This window comes from Cydia strobilella, chromosome 4 (assembly GCF_947568885.1).
Source record: "Cydia strobilella chromosome 4, ilCydStro3.1, whole genome shotgun sequence".
Taxonomy (NCBI): Eukaryota; Metazoa; Arthropoda; class Insecta; order Lepidoptera; family Tortricidae; genus Cydia; species Cydia strobilella.
The window spans coordinates 8264683-8280455 of NC_086044.1; the positions used below are offsets into that span (position 1 = coordinate 8264683).

General features: G+C 38.6%; 1 protein-coding gene across 6 annotated transcripts in view; it reads left to right on the forward strand.

Annotated features, from left to right (window-relative positions):
• Positions 1-1531: 1531 nt before the first annotated feature.
• The window catches only part of LOC134740987 (protein ultraspiracle homolog), a 59388-nt gene continuing 45146 nt past the window's right edge, over positions 1532-15773 (forward strand). Inside the window, exons 1-2 of one of the 6 annotated variants that reach the window (XM_063673697.1) lie at positions 5489-5621; positions 12207-12504. In XM_063673697.1, the coding sequence (XP_063529767.1) occupies positions 12297-12504 (208 nt within the window). In that variant the 5' untranslated portion in view covers positions 5489-5621; positions 12207-12296. Of the gene's footprint in view, positions 1850-5488; positions 5622-9191; positions 9323-12206; positions 12505-15773 lie in introns of those variants that run through there. The other 5 variants (XM_063673701.1, XM_063673700.1, XM_063673698.1 and 2 more) reach the window with 5 other exon arrangements.

A 15773-nucleotide genomic window follows, 5' to 3' on the forward strand; every position in this document is an offset into this window, starting at 1 on the left:
TTTTCATTTACCAAAAAATTACCTTTACGTAAATGGATTAAGTAGAGATATTTTCATTGGATAAGATCTAAAAATGCATGTCTTGTTTATTTTATTAGCCAATCAAGTATAAGTATCGTGACAGTCGTGACAGAGGGGGAACATAGAACACTGATTGATATGACTGTCAATGACATTTATTTGACATTGAATTTTTTTTTGCTATATTTTTTTCATATAGTTGGTCAAACCAAATTGGCAGTAAATAAGAACAAAAAAAACTATACTAATCCTTTTCTTTTGGGTGCTAATACTAGTATAAGCTCGCTCCAGACTACGCGGCGCGAAGCCGCGAACGCGAGTGTTTAGTCGATTTCGTTGATTAGCGAACTATAGTTTGGCAAAGGGCTGTCTCATTTCAAACAGACAGAGAGAATCTCACTAACTTTGTCTTACACTAGTACTAGCGCCCAAAAGAAAGGGATGAGTAAAATTTTTCTGGTTGTTACTGACTGACAAATTGGTTTGACCAACTATAGACTCCACACTCACGTTCGCGGCTTCGCGCCGCCATTCGCGCACGAGTGTGGAGGCACCTTTTGACACTGATCATGAATCTAGTATAACTGGATCGGTCATGAGGGGTGGGGGAAAATGACCGAACGGGATAGTCTTATGTATCTTTTAGTAAGAGTAGCAGAGAAAGCGCTGTTATTGTTTGTCCTTGTCATAGTTTCACTTTTCCACCGCTGCCACCAGCCACCACCGAGGTTGTGGCAAACAAATAAGTACGTGACATGTCATGTTTGTTCGTTGCTTGTTTAATTATTGTTGTTTTGTATGAAATTGTGCTTTCTCTTATGAAATATAGTGATGGTTAGCGTTTTTAATGCTTGAACTTTGATAAAATAATGGTGAATTGTTCTGTAATCGGCTGTAATAGTCGCTCTGAGCAAAAATATGAGATCATAACCTTTCACACGTAAGTACGGTATTTTACACCTTCCTCTTAACGCAATATGTGAAGGTCCCTCCACACTCATGCGCGAATCACGGCGCGAAGCCGCGAACGCGAATGTGGAGTCGATTTCGCTGAATAGCGAACTAGACTCCACACTCGCGTTCGCGGCTACGCGCCGTGATTCGCGCATGAGTGTGGAGGGCTCTTGAGAATAATATCGTAAAATTATGTTACACTCGAAGCAATATAGAATCAAACTATTTCAATAAAAATATCACAATTTTTTACGCAAATTAGCAAAACATTATTTGTAAAATTATCCGCCCAAATCACGTAGGTAGGTAGGAGTCTGAGGTCAGCTATTATTAAACTTCATATTTTTATATCAAAGAGTGTGCCAGGCCCTTGCTACTCGGTTGCTACCAAAGAGTAGTATAATACTCTGCAAGTCTCGTGTAGTTTTGTCGAGAGTGTGGAGTAAGCTTTAAATATACTTGAATAGAATATAATTTCTGAACGAAACTTTCGTGACGTGACGGACGCTCGTAGGTAGTTTGTTACACTACTTAGTAATCTGTGCCCTTTGGTTTGTTATGTCAATTGTTCTCTTGTGTACGGAAATAATAGAATTTAGTAATGAAATCGTGATGATTTATTATTAATTAGACTAGAATCAACCTCTAAGGTTAAGAATAAGTTTTATGTGTAATACATTTCATCGAATAATCATAGGCGTGAGTGTTACAAGCGAGTATAATTTCTTCTATAGGTATATTTAGTTCAACGACCTTGTTACTGACAGGTTCAGTCAGTTCATCTTTGCGACTGAACCGATACATGAAAGTGGTGATATAGACGATAAATAAATTAGTTCTGTGCATAGGAAGATGGAGCCCTCGAGAGACCCAGGCAAGTACATACTAATACCTAACATACAGCAGTAAACTTCTATTCATAGATATTAAAAACATTGCTTTTTGCTTTGTTAACTCTTCAATGAGCCATTTGTATCAGTTAATGCGCTATCGTTAGGATTTATCTGCTGTACTATTTGTTTACGTCCTAAAAGAGCATCCAATCAGAGTAATGACTACTATGTATTACTGATTCATACAATGTAATCATTCATCCTGTGTTAGAGGAATGTATCCCTGTTAATACTTTTGTGAAACTGTCCCTGTTCCTGATGACATTTTAATTGAAATATCACTTACAATCCCTTATTTTAATCTGTACATATCAGCTGCAAAAGCCAAATACATGATGAGGTATAATACTGTCTTTGGAAATTAGAAATGTTTTCTATAAAACATGAATAGTATTCACTTCAAAAATGGTTGTTCAAGCAAAAGTAGTCCAGCCTAGGTATTGTAGAGTGTAGACAAGTGGCAGACAGGACACAAATAGCTTGCAACATGACCTAGACAACAAGTTTTTCTGTGGAGCAGTTTGTTTACCATGTGTAGGTGTATAGAAACTCTATTGTAGCAACAGTACAAATAGATATAATATTTTGCTTACATATGTGTTATTCTACAGGGTTTAATGTGTTATTTATTCTACAGGGAGAACAGGGAGTTTTCACAATAGTTCTGGATCTGAGTATCCCAATTCATTAGGTTTTTTTTGTATGTATAGTTGTGCATTGGAAAGATGAACTGTTTTATTCCACTGCATAGCTGTGTCCTGTAGACTCACAGAGGTTAAGCTGACATACATGAATTTGTTATATCCCGGGCTTCACATACTTATATAGTCGGTCAAACAACTTTGTCAGTTGAAAAGGCACAACATTCAAATTTTCTATGGGATCTAACCCTTCGCGTCTACATTTTTTCAAATGGCTTGACAGACTATATATAATTTGTTTTTGATTCTTGGTACAGAAAAAAAGTGTATATTCCTAAAGAGGCATAAATTTTGTGTGGGAACAAAAACCATTTTTTTTTTCATGAAGAAAACAGTAGAGTAGGTACTATTAAGTACATACAGCATCAATAGTAGCGGATGAGACTATGCATCATAAGTATCTACCATTCCCTGAAAGCTTTATAAAGGGAGAATTGTTTCTATAGACAAGGAAGACAATTTGAGTGTGGTTGATACTTTTGAATGCAAACTTTAAAGATAATATACCTATTAGAGGTTGGCAGATACTTTTGATGCATTGTTTCATATGTTACTATGGATGCTGACTGTACATGTACACCTGTACCTTGGTGCTGGGACATATATAGACTAGCATTAACACTTTCTGACAGACATTAATAACCTAAACTGCTTAAGAGGATTCACTTGTTAAAATTTAGAAATTATCATTATCATTTACACAACAACATTATTAGTGCTACTTTACATATACTTACACAATGTCTTATTCTTCCATAATTATATTTGTCAATAAGCCCTAAATAAATTAATGGCATAAACTAAATCCAATCAACCTTGTACAATGTACAAAACTTTCAGGTCATGTTTTTTAAATTTGCAAGGTTCCTTTGATTCATGCTGTACGGTGTCAATAGATATTTGCCTCCTAATAAAAAAAACCGGCCAAGTGCGAGTCGGACTCGCGCACGACGGTTTCCGTACCATTACACAAAAAACCGGCCAAGTGCGAGTCGGACTCGCGCACGACGGTTTCCGTACCATTACGCAAAAAACCGGCCAAGTGCAAGTCGGACTCGCGCACGACGGTTTCCGTACCATTACGCAAAAAACCGGCCAAGTGCGAGTCGGACTCACGCACGAAGGTATCCGTACCGTTACGCAAAAAACGGCAAAAAATCACGTTTGTTGTATGGGAGCCCCCCTTAAATATTTGTTTTATTTTTTTGTGACTAAGTGACTCTATCACTTATGGTTTGACTTTAAATTAAATTAAATTTAAACATATCATTCATAGTCGTTTATTTATAAACAAAGCATCATCCACCAATCAATTGAAAGCCATCAGAAATCTCATATTTACTGCCAGTGTGTGGATCCTTTATTTAGGCTTGACTATAGTTGTTTAAGAGTTCATTCCTCATTCCTTACTCCTAAGTTATCAAGTAGCATCATCCATCATGTATTTATACTTATTTCTAATATTGCTCAAAAACAAAATAGATCAATGAACAATATTAATATCATCTAACATTGTACGTCTCTGAGGTGTTTAGTAAACGTATTCAGTAAATTCAAGGCCGCACAGAGTTGTACAACAATGCATGAAAATCAGTTAAGACCATTTCTTCAGATACCCAGCTGAGCTGATTTATCGCCCTTTTACTACCAGTTAAAACCTTGAACATCTCCTAGATGGCGCGCATTAATGCTGTCATGACCAACTAGATGGCGTTAATAGTACCATTTACTCTTGACGCCAAACTGGTTGGTGGATCCACTTTTTAAACCCATTACGCAAACAAAAGGGTGTTAACTGTTTACTCTGTCTGCAAAGTAAATCACAAATAGTTTTGATTCTGAAAAAAGTGAAAGTGGCTTGGTCGAGGGTGTGACTATTCATGTTCATGAAACCTTATCTGTTGCGTTTCAGTATGTATATAAATGAAAGAAAGAAAGAAAATACATTTATTTAACGCCACAACAGATTACATATATGAAAAAAAAAGGAAACATACAGACAAAAAACATTGGATGCTAAAATAAATTAATTTAATTAATTTAAATGGGGGTTGTTACAAGTATTAATGTGTCATTTATGAAAGGAGATTTTTATACATATTTATGATGTTCTTTTAACGGAACAGGAACGTCTGAAACGTCAACAATATAAGACGTGACGAACTATAAAGAGCTACCTACTCTTCTAAAGGGCTAACTCAAAGATTTAACTTGTTCATATTAAAAATAACTCCCAATCCCAAGCTACTTGTCCCAATAAATTGAACTTTTATTAATGAAATTAAGTTGGGATCAGCAAGGCAATAGTCGTTTTCATTTCATGTTAAGGGGTCACATATCACATACCTACATATCATTGTACCTACTACCGTACGACATAGATCAGACCCTGCATAAATGGCTAACGAAAACGATCAACACCAGCTCCTCTTTCTACTCTTGATAGTAGAGTCGTGTATAGACAGATTATTTGCTCCTTGTAGCTCCTGCTGCTAACTGTACCTAAAAAGGTTTAAATATATTATCAATTCATCATTGTACCTTACCTACTAGGCACTAGCACACTAGGTATATTGTAACAGGCATTTTGATTTAGGCTGAGACTCCGTCAAATAGGTACCTTACCTGGACTCGACGTATCTTGCGCTTAGTCTCATCGGTATACCTAGTTATTTTCATATTATGATGAGCCGTGAATGCCGTGATTCCATCAAATGATCAAATCATACCGAAGGATGCAGTCAAAGGACGAGCACGTGTGTTGCGATGCAAGTGGTCGCGCGCGGGCGAGGGGTGCGCAGTCGTGTGCAGTGGACCACTCGACGTCGCACAAGGTCAAGGAGAATGATTAACAACGAAAATACAGCAAAACAAACGGCGGCGGCGCGGGGCTCGAGCGGGGACGCGGTCGGCATCGGCACGACAGTCAGAACAGCGACGCCGCCCGCACCGGCCGCGCGTCCTGCCGCCGCGACCGACGCACTATAAAATCGATGCACGATCCGCAACTGGCATTAAACGCCAACCTAATTCATACCTCGTGAATTTGACGGTAACAACTCGGCCCTCCTGACGTCATTGCGGCCCCTAGCGCTAGCGCTAGCGGTGGATGTAAATCACATCATGTGATGCATCACGGCTGCCGACGGATTGTCTTGGTCCTGTCAGATTAAGAAATTAACGTCCAAGACCATGTCCTTATCAAATCTTGTTTTGATATCCGGTTTAGTCGCATCGCATACCTACTTATTTTTGACAACGCAGCGAACGTAGACCCTAGGGAGCAAAAGTTGTGATGTTGTGATGCTGAGCTAAGTGTACATTTGTTATTAATACTATGCGCATATTGTGTTAATTCTAAATATTAGTAAATATGTACATACGAGCTACATACCTATTTTGAATTCCAAAAGCAATAATAGCGTAGAATCTCGAATAAGTACCTATTTTAAACTTACTTCTAAATTTCATTTAACATTTTGGCTAAAAAACATGGCCTTTGAAGGACAGGCCATCCTTTGTATTTTTATGTCTAGCTTAGGTATTTTTTGTTTAAATCTTATTATTTATGTGACATACTTTTAGCTCTCCATTTCAAAGAACAAACAAAATAGTTCACTTTCATAACATTTAAAAGTAATAGTAAAAAGATTAAACTTACCATAGATTACCACCTGCGATGTGTCAATAAGTTCAACGAGTAATTGACGGCTTTATCAATTAAGACAAGCCCACACAGGGGTTTATTAAACCCCGTTTCATATTACAATATCATATCATATTGATAGCTATGTTTGTTTATAAACGTCATCGTAAAATTAGACCTCATAAAACTGCTACAATATCTACAAAACATTTTCGCTGTAAATTTTATCAGAAACAGCTATATTTTATCTGTCATCAGTCGTAGGGAACACTGCAAGGTTGCAAGCGTGTTGACACTAATGTTTTGACTGCATTTATCTCGGCTCTATCGTTCTAGCCGTTGAATTGCGATTGACTTTGTTCTGAGGATCGTTCGAAGATTTACTCGTTTCGATAGCCTGACGTCAGGATGATGTAATAGACAACCAAAATCGTGCCAAAACAAAGTCTGTCGGGCCCCAAGGTACCATGTCACTCGTGTCACAAACCCAAAATTAAAATATACTGGCTGTCCATACTTACTAATCTAATATTATAAATGCAAAAGTAACTCTTTATCTGTCTGTTAGATTTTTTTCCGAACCTATTTTGAAATTTGACATGTAGAGAAGAGAGGAAAACCTCGAGCCCTAAGTTGTGTCATTTTCCCTCTCTTAGGAGTTGATTTCCATTAGGAAAGTCGAATTCGGGCGGAGCTGAGGCCACAGCTTAATAAATATGTAATGCTAACCGTCTATCACAAATTAAGCATATGTCCATCCCTGGGGCTTAATTTTCAATATCTGTCACCGTTAAAAAGTTCGCAATTTTTTTGTATAGGGAGTACATATAGTTCGACGTTTGACGGACTATTGTCAATTATGGTGGGGGTATCTAGCCCTAGTCGTGAAAAAGCGTTAACAGACAGACAGAGTTTATAATGGTTCATTCCACTGACTTATTTTTTTCTCGATCACCTGCATCTTGGTGTCCGTTCAGTTCAGCATCGCTCACATCCGGAATTTTCACTTTTGAATTCCAATTTCGTAAATTTTTACTAAATCCTGTTTCTTCTTCCTCGTCTCCTCTTTACTATCTAGGTATTATTTTATAATCAAAATATTGTCAAACCTCTAATAAATAATAAAGTCCTAACAAGTTTCTTCAAACTATAAAACGCTCGTAGTTGAAATGGTACAATATTAGTGCTGTTTTATCATGATCGATTTGATTATGCTATCAGCCACCTGTAATTAATATTTTTGCAAGTCGAAGGACCAGTTTTTCACTGTTTATTATTTAGCAGCAATAATTATGTTACTTCCAATGAAGCCCAATAAACAGTTTCAAATTTTAAAAGGTTTTGTTTCTAAAAGATTTGCAACGGGTATAATAAAAATAAATATGCAATTTTCTTGTCAAGTTGATAAATCTGGCCCCGAAACTAAACTTGTTTTAGCTGCAAATAAAAAGAGAATCTTCAAATTAATTGTAATGTTCGCGTTAGCGTCGCTCGGTTTAATTTTTTATAGAGCAATTGTTCAAGACGATTGTCAAGGCCTTCTACTTTATTAGAATTCATTACCGCCCTCATGAGAACTCACTTTTAGAATACTAATATATGTACGTTACTTAATGTCGTGTAACAAGCTAGTCGTTTCCTCTTAATTTGCTTTTTACATGGGCATTTGTTAAACTTACTGGCGATAGCAGTGTGTTGATAAGGCAATCATTATCTTCCTTTAAACTAAAATATTTGAAATGTTATGCTTTTCGTCTTGTCTTGTGTATGCACGATTAGCATGATTTGTATCTCTATTGCGTTGTAGTTTATACTAAGTTGTACTCGGAATCTGGCAATCCGTGAACTTGTTCGTAGTCATAGCGTGAGTCGTCACGCCGCGGTATTGCTTGCCGGCTTGGTCATGGCCAAGGTCTTCCGCCACGCTACGATCGGCATTACATAACTGCCCGGCGAAAAATAGGTTGCATAACAAATTAAAATATCCTCCTTAAGAACCTAAGATACCTGACGGACGCCAGAGATGTCGTTGTGTTTATTGGGACTTGGGGCCCATCGATATTTTGCATTGCTAAGTGGGGTGACTGTTTTGGGAGACGCACCAGCAGATCGAGATGCCGATCTCGTGCAAACAATAAATCGTTGTTTTAATTTGGCGGATCTATAATCGTTATGCAGCATAGTAATTTTCTTAGGTTATACCTGCGTCAGTAAAATTGAAACTTGTTGCGTTCTAGTACATGACCTGTACTTACTGTATTTATCGTATCTCCGCATCGGGATAAAAGTCGTGTTCCCTATAGTTCCGGCTACAAACGCCGCCCCGGTTATCAAGTCATCCAGCAGCCGAGGCTCCGTGATCTCGTACTAACAAAAGTACAAATAAAAAACACCTGTAGTCGTCAGTGAATTGCCAAGGTCGCGGGCCCCTCCGGCCGCGCGCTTCTCAGCGTTCCGTTTACCCATATCTCGCGGCGAGTGCACGGCCCGCCCCCGCGGCTGACTCACCGCACCCGCGCACACCCGCTGCGCCGATCACCGACTATCTATCTCAACAGGTCAAGTCTAGGACGACCGTTCGACTTTGTTGCTGCGTGCTACGCTCACATTCAACGTAACACCTCATTACCCCGTAAAACATGTACCGCAACCTCGAGCATTATAATAAGACCTACCCTTTTTATGCTGAAAAACTTTTAAATTCAGCATATAAAAATATGGGAGGACACTAAAATATGTATGCAATGCAAACAGCTCTTATTATACAAGCATCGAATAAATTCACCATTGAATACCTCAGGATAGTTCATTGAAAGTGAAAAGGAAAGTATACGTGTATAAAATAAAAAGGCAATTGTCAATGTTAATTGTGGCTGGCGCGCGCGTCAAGTCAAGGTCGGCATGGATTGATCGCTGCATGCCGTGCACCGGAGTGGGGCGGCAGGCGTGTCTCTGTCTGCACATGCACGTATGCACTTTGCGCGCACCAACGAAAGTGTAGGAAAGTGGAAACATTCCTCGATCATGCTTCAAATTGCTCTACGCTCGGTGCACGCTTCATATCTAGTTTCAGCGACATCTTTCTATATGCGCAAGATTGTAAATTGGTATCTGTTCTTGTCATCTACTGTCTACTTACTGTTTTTAGGGTTCCGTACCCAAAGGGTAAAAACGGGACCCTATTACTAAGACTCCACTGTCCGTCTGTCTGTCACCAGGTTGTATCTCATGAACCGTGATAGCTAGACAGTTGAAATTTTCACAGATGATGTATTTCTATTGCCGCTATAACAACAAATACTAAAAAGTACGGAACCCTCGGTGGGCGAGTCCCACTCGAACTTGTCCGGTTTTTATTATCGATAATGTTAATCCTTTTTGTATCTATTTCGCATTATTTCTATGGAAGCATTTCTTTGTTAGTAATAGCTCTGGTGGATGCTTGCTTAGTCATTTACCGCGGCGATTTCCTTTGTGTGGCACATCAATACAAGCTGTATCATAATGGGCAACAGCTCAATATTCATTTTGTTTCGTGCGTGTGGAACTGATGGCGTAGCGATTACCTGAAGCGTTTGCCGCATTAAAGGCATGCTTGCTTACTTTTACCGGAGCTATTGATTTGATGGATACATAGGCGTTTAACACACGTGTCCGCCCACATTTTCTCTTAAAGGTATTTTCTCTCACCGAGGCTATCAATGTCATAGGGATCGTCAAGGATACCTAGCTTGATTGACAGGTTGGGTTAATGTATTCCCCTCCCCGCCGCGTATCAATATCACCATGAAAAGGATATGGATTTGCGCTCGGGTGGATCCTATTGAACCAAGTCTGAGTAAGTAATGATCGGAGTAGGCACGATAAATGAGGGTATTTTTCATGATCCATTAACGCTTTTGTCATAACATAACTGGCTGCTACAGATTATGTTGTCTTATTGTCGAATGTGATTGAGAATAATAGGCACATTAAGTATGTTTGTAATATGTATTTTTTTTTTCCTTTAATAGAATAACCAGTCTAATCCACCGAGTCTAATCTATTTATAAAAAAAAACCTTAGCTTATGTTGGAAGACGTTCTGTAACGAGTTTTCGTGACAAAAATTGGCACCTATTTTCGAGTATTTTCTTCTGTAATAATATTTCTTTCCAACACGCTAAAAATATATAAAGTAGTGCGGGTAGAACACACTTAATTTTTTATACATTAGATTGGCTGTTACTTACCTACATATCGTGCGATTTCTCTCTAAGCCCTCGTCGTAGTGGCGTCTTTGAATGTTTGTATTGGGTTCACCCGTAATTATTTGTTATCCTGTTAAACCTCATTCAAGTCAAACATCTCAACTTCGGTTTGAGTACACAATATGGAAAATAATCTTGGACACGGTCTTTACTTATAGAAGTTGACTCTATCAATTACCTTACTCAGATTTTATCGCCATCGTTATGATTTATGATTGTTGTTTTAGAGAAAAAATCTTGCCTATTTTATTCATTTCACGAATCTTCTTCAGCGTAAATAGTTTACGGACCCCCCCTTCCCTCCCTCCCTTCTGAGCATCCCTTTTTTCTTCGCCGGATGCCAGATGGATTATTATACACAACAAGAAAAAAATGTAGTGTAGGCACGTGGATTCGGATATGCGCGTTACCGAAGGACACACATATGTTGAGGCGGACAAAGCCAAACTTTGTAGAACCATGTGGGGAGACTCCCTAAATGTGTAAACGTTGAATGATGCCTTGTGTGATAAAATCGCACGAGATAGATAAAAAAATTACCCTGCTTCGAGAAGACGAAATTTATTGAGGAAAAGAGATCACATAAGAGGCCAATAATATGTAATAATACTTATATCACGTGTTTGCAGTTTTGAGATGCTCTTTCTACAAGTCCCCTATGATGGGATAGCAAATGAATATTCCTAAATCTAAAATATTTTTAAGTCCTTAGTCGTCCTTCTTTAATTGACGAAAAGGTGGTACTCAATATACAGACTAATTCTTAACGTTTTTCATATTTTTTTAGCCTTTAACGTGTCGTTAATATAATTTGGCTGGCACTGTGCAATAATTCCTTGTTCTTTCATACCGACATTGTCGAATAGAATTAGGTATTTGATTTAGTAAAGGCCATTTTTTCAATTAATAGAAGTGACCGGTATAAATCGTGAATCGGATTCTATATGCTGAGTGACATAGCGCAAATTTTGTATGATAGAGGCTAACGCAGGGAGCTCGGTCCATGAGTGACGTAAAACTTAATTACAGAAACACGCAGCCGCGATCACGAAGGCCAACAGCTAACAACTACAATTATTCAGATGATTCCTATTCAAATAAAATATTTAAACCATCTAACTTACTTAATTTGGTATCATTTGCAGGTTAATAGTAAAAAATGCGACTATAGAACTTTAAATCAGTTTTATACACGTATTCGTATGCGGACTTTGCGGACCTTGAGGCGGCGAGACCTTCACGTCGTACGCGCGGAAGTTGACGGGTACATTTTTTAGGGTTCTGTAGGTAAAAACGGGACCCTATTACTAAGACTTCACTGTCCGTCTGTCTGTCACCAGGCTGTATCTCATGAACCGTGATAGTTAGACAGTTAAACTAGACAGTTGAAATCTTCACAGATGATGTATTTCTGTTGCCGCTATAACAACAAATACTAAAAAGTACGGAACCCACGGTGGGCGAGTCCGACTCGCACTTGTCCGGTTTTTTGTCAATTTTGCGCTCGTTGATTACTTGCGCGCATTACTTAGTCACTAGTTAAGCATCGACGCCGCGAGCGCGGAGCACCTATTGTTGACGCTTGCACCGTGATTTTTATCTCTTGCACAATAACAATCGCTATCACAATGTCACACCGACTTTTGCTTTGTCCCCGAGCTCCGTGATGCGCCGTCCCATATCTCTGTTCGCTTTCGCACCGTATTGTGTAGAGTAGAACAAACGTCTCTTTGTCTTTATAGCTCTCGAGAGGCCGTTGCGTCGTGCAAATAAAATTAGCTTGAACGTTGTCTAAGTGCAGTGAAGTGATAGTGATGCGATTATGTTAGTGGATGGTCATGTCAAGTGTTGCGAAGAAAGACAAGCCGACGATGTCGGTTACGGCGCTGATGAACTGGGTGCGGCCGGCGCCGGCGCAGCAGCAGCCGCAGCCGGCGGCGCCCGCGCCCGTCTCCATGCTGCAGCCGCTGCAGATGCCATCGCCGTCGTTGCAGAACACTCACCACATCCCAAACGTGGACTGCTCGCTCGACATGCAATGTAATTTTATTAGTTTTATTTTTATAACTCTTTAGCATTTTACGACTGGACGTCATTTTTGTCACGCACACTTTAGTTTGTTGGGAGAACTAAAGCCTTGCTACTTGGTTTCTACTTGACGCGTCGATTTTTATAGAAGAGATGCTGTTTTTGCTAAAGGAAATTTTCCATATTATGTGACGCTCAACGCAGCGCCTGGCGTCATCGAGCGTCCTAGACCTAGCGCTGAACACAGATCGACCAAATAGACTTAAGTATATATATATACCTACCTAGCTACCTACCTACTTAGATGCGGAAAATACCTAAATGAACACGTCAATGCATTTGATTAATCAATATTCCTGTCCATTACACAAATATGCCCTGATAGGTTGCCTGATTCCAAATACCTAGGACACCTAGGTCATAGGTGGTTTGTAGTTTGTTAGTTCCCGAAAAAAAAGAAGAAAGTTTGGGCCCTATTAGCTGCAGATGTAGCTTAACGGGCAATCCGTTCAGAATACATGACTTTCTATTACAAATCTATTTGGATTTATTCGCTAACTTAATTAAAATTTAGCAAGGATTATGATTTAACTTGTTTGTGCTGAAGGAATGTGGAATGTAACTTTATTACGTCTCATAATTTGTGTTATACAAAAAGTTGGCGCCGCGCCGGTGTGTTTCGAAAATTATCTTAACTACCGTTCGGCTGTTTCTGGCTAAGTGAAACAGATGCACGACCTACAGGGTAGCTACAGTAATATTTTAAGTTACGACTTGAAATCCATTAAAAAAAAGACAATTTTAACCCAAGGCAGGTTAATCCCAGGTTGCAGGGTCTGATGACTGTTCGCATCCGATCAATTTTTGATTGAGCTTTTATTTTAATAACAAGTTTCACTAAATATTGGGATTAGGTCTGCAGCTTGTGCAGTCGACAGTGGACAGTAACATAAAACTTCTAGTAACATAAATATATTGAACTAGCTTTGCTAGTATAATGATGATAATTGACAAAAACTATCCTATGTCCTTCCCCGGGCCTCAAACTATCTCCATACCAAATTTCTCCTAAATCAGTTCAGCGGTTTAAGCGTGAAGAGGTAACAGACAGACTGACACAGTTTCGCATTTATAATATTATAGTATGGATTAGTAGAGATTTAATTGTGTCGGTTATTGTTCGGTAGGTATGCTTACATTATCTTAAAAATTTGAAGGTCCCCAGATGTTAAACAAGATCTTTGGGAACAATTCTAGATGTATATAGTCCTAACTTCTGCTGAAAGCTGGATTATTAATAGGTATCACAATGTAACTATACTGAAACCAGCTCTATTGTTTAGACTATTGGGAACGATCGTATTAATACCTTATAAAATCAATAAGGGTCACGTGATGTGGTTCCAAACTTCACAAACAAGTCAAACGACTCCCATTCATCAACAAAATACTCTACCTATAGTACCTACCTATATACCATAAACTAATTCAGACCAGCGAGCCATACAGAACTATTAGAGATGTTTCGAGATGTTTCTGTAACTGGGTAGCAAACCCCAAATACATAATATTAACAAATATGTAAGTACCTATGAATGCCTGGATCGGCTTTTGTACAAGTATGCTCGAGAATAGTGACATTAATATTATAATATCGGATGTTCATGCAAGCTCATGAGGCCAATTCCAAGTTACATTTTGATATCTAAATGATTTCACTTTGTTATGTGTTTGTGCGTCTCGCTCGCGCCAATATATGTACGGACTACGGACAAGTACGAGCGATCTCCACGCGGTAATGACATCATTTAGACATCAAAATATAAGTTCGAATTGGCCTCATTGTCTTGTTCACCTGTCTCAGTGTCCTCGAAGGTGGTCCTAGAACCTCAGTTATTACTATAAATTATGTTATGTACATACCGCGAGCGCGACCTCTACCCGTACTGACAGTGTCAACACTGACATATACGCCAGCGTAATACGCAATTTACTTTCTATACATCTCGCTCGCACTAATATGTCAGTACGAGATCGAGATTAAATTACCTACTTTATTAACTGTACAAAAGGCGGTAAATAGCTTGTCTCCAACATTTCACTTGTTATAGGAGGTATCACTAGTATCACTACATAGTATAAAACAAAGTCGCTTTCCGCTGTCATGTCCGTCCGTCTGTCCCTATGTATGCTTAGATCTTTAAAACTACGCAACGGATTTTAATGCGTTTTTTTAAATAGATGTGATTCAAGAGGAAGGTTTATATGTATAATTTGTAAAGGTTTTGTGTAAATAAGTTGAACTACCCGGGCGAAGCCGGGACGGGTCGCTAGTTATATTTAACTAACAAACAAACAAACAGAAACAAACTAGAATCGGGGGCGACTGCCATTGCCATATCGTTCAATATCAAGTAACATGCGAGAGTGAAAATTGTTTGCAATTGACACTTGCAAGGGCCTGACACTCTTTGATAGAGAAAGGTAGTCTTATTGCAATTCCTATGAGAGGAAAGAGAAAATAGTGCCATGCTTTGTCCTTATCACCGACCGGGTGGCATCATAGGTAGGAGGCGATGGCGAAATACCGAAATAAGTGAAAGATAAAAAATCCTATGCTGCCCAATTTTTTTTTTTTTATATGAATATTCTTTCTCTTACTCCCGGTCGCTCGGTGGCGCATCTATAACTACTTGTACATACTATGTCTATGGATATTAGAAATTAGAATAGAGGCTAAATCAAATTTCATTGTTTCTCAGAGATGTTCTGAATTGGAATATAATTAAGGTATCGGTTATCGATAACGTAAAGTTAAAATTACGATACAACCACAGATACAGGTTTGTTAATATAGGCCCTGTATTAAATATAGCGAGGTTATGATATCTATGTAGATAAAACTTTTTTTATTTCTTTAGTGTCCATCTAACGTCACGTTTGACCAGTTTTTATTAATTTGTTGTTATGCAGCACTTTTTGCTTTATAGTCCGTTAATAAATATTCCGCTACCGTAAAACCTCCCAAGCCCAACTATAGTAAAATTTCAACTGTCTAGCTATCACGGTTCATGAGATACAGCATGGTGAGATACAGATAGACAGAAGGACAGAGGAGTCTTAGTAATAGCAAAGATAGATATAACTCCGTAATAGATGGATACAGTCTAAGGAAAAAACGTGCCTAGAAAATCAAGAAAATTTGATTCTCGTTCAGAGGGCGCTACTAGTTTTGGCCTACAGTCATATAGATGGCGTTGACGGTTTCGTTTGTTATTTAA